The sequence below is a fragment of the Pimephales promelas genome, chromosome 18, assembly GCF_988280905.1.
Source record: "Pimephales promelas chromosome 18, fPimPro1.hap1.1, whole genome shotgun sequence".
NCBI lineage: Eukaryota > Metazoa > Chordata > Actinopteri > Cypriniformes > Leuciscidae > Pimephales > Pimephales promelas.
In genome coordinates, this window is record NC_142786.1 from 4789903 (window position 1) to 4791312 (window position 1410).

The 1410-nt window shown below is 40.4% G+C and overlaps 1 protein-coding gene across 1 annotated transcript; it reads left to right on the forward strand.

Moving 5' to 3' along the window:
• Window positions 1–1410, forward strand: LOC120485589 (4-galactosyl-N-acetylglucosaminide 3-alpha-L-fucosyltransferase 9). The gene has a single exon (XM_039681405.2). The coding sequence runs from the start codon at window positions 214–216 to the stop codon at window positions 1408–1410; it is 1197 nt and encodes a 398-aa protein (XP_039537339.2). The 5' UTR covers window positions 1–213.

A 1410-nucleotide genomic window follows, 5' to 3' on the forward strand; every position in this document is an offset into this window, starting at 1 on the left:
GGTGGATATCCCTTTAAATCAAACAAAAGGTATTTTGAAGAATCCTGGTAACCAAACAGTTGACGATAGCCTTAAAACACTACGGCAATCAATACAGTCTGGTTAGTAACATTCGTCAATATCTTTTGTGTTCAACAGAAGAAAGAAACAGGTTTTATCGATATTTTAAGCCAATTATTAATGCATGCTCTATCTTCTTCCCTGCATTAGTGAATGTCAACATACAAAATGATGTCAGCAACTCCTTCCAAAACCAAACGGAGCATATTATTTGCCTTGTTTGTGTTGGTATGTTTTACAGTCTATATGTCTTACCTCACACCAGCGAAATTCAAATATTCACCCATAAACTTGTTCAGTTGTCCTGGCCGGATAAATAACATCAGCACAAACACATGCCTCGTTGTTCTTAAGATGCAGAACTTCACATGCACTGTGAATATCCCTGTGGATAAATCCCTGATGACAACATCTGCATCAAAATCCTTGACTACTGCTGAGAAAGAAGAACCAGAAACCATTATATTGATCTGGATGTGGCCTTTTGGTGTTAGCTTTGGCTTAGGACCCTGCAGTTCGGCTTACAATATCCATGGCTGTCGTTTAACAGATGACAGAAGTCTGTATAACCAAGCACACGGGGTTATGATTCATCATAGAGATATCAGTGGGGATTTATCCAACATGCCGAAACTTCCACGACCTGCCTACCAGAAGTGGATATGGTGGAATATGGAGTCTCCAACTAATTCAGCTCTACATCCCCCGCTAAAGGATCTGTTTAATCTGACTTCAAGTTACCGCCGCGATTCAGATATTCCTGTACCTTACGGTTGGCTCTCAGAGGCCACAGAGGAAGAGAAAAATTACACTATCCCGAAGAAGGATAAATTAGTTTGCTGGGTAGTAAGTCACTATAATCCAAACTTTAGGCGTTCACAATACTTTAATGAGTTAGTGAAATACATTAATGTAGATGCCTATGGAGGACACTTCAACAAACCAATGAGTAATGATGATTATATAAATTTGATGCACACTTGCAAATTCTACTTGTCGTTTGAGAATTCCATTCACAGAGACTACATAACTGAGAAGGTGTTCAACCCTCTTAGGATTGGTACCGTTCCTGTCGTTATTGGTCCACCGAGAGAGAACTATGAGCAGTTCATACCAAGTGAAGCCTTCATCCATGTGGATGACTTTCCATCCCCAAAAGAACTGGCTGATCATCTGAAACTCATGGATCAAAACGAGGACTTGTACAGGCAGTACTTCACCTGGAGAAAGCATTTTATTTCAAAGCGAACATCATTCGGTCTTGCCCATGCCTGTCGGGTTTGTGACCATATTAAAAAGAATAAGCACTACACAGTGGTCAAAGATATCAACAGCTGGTACTGGGGTTAG

Coding starts and splice junctions, on each gene's coding strand:
- LOC120485589 (XM_039681405.2), top strand. CDS start 214: ATGTCAACATACAAAATGATGTCAGCAACTCCTTCCAAAACCAAACGG.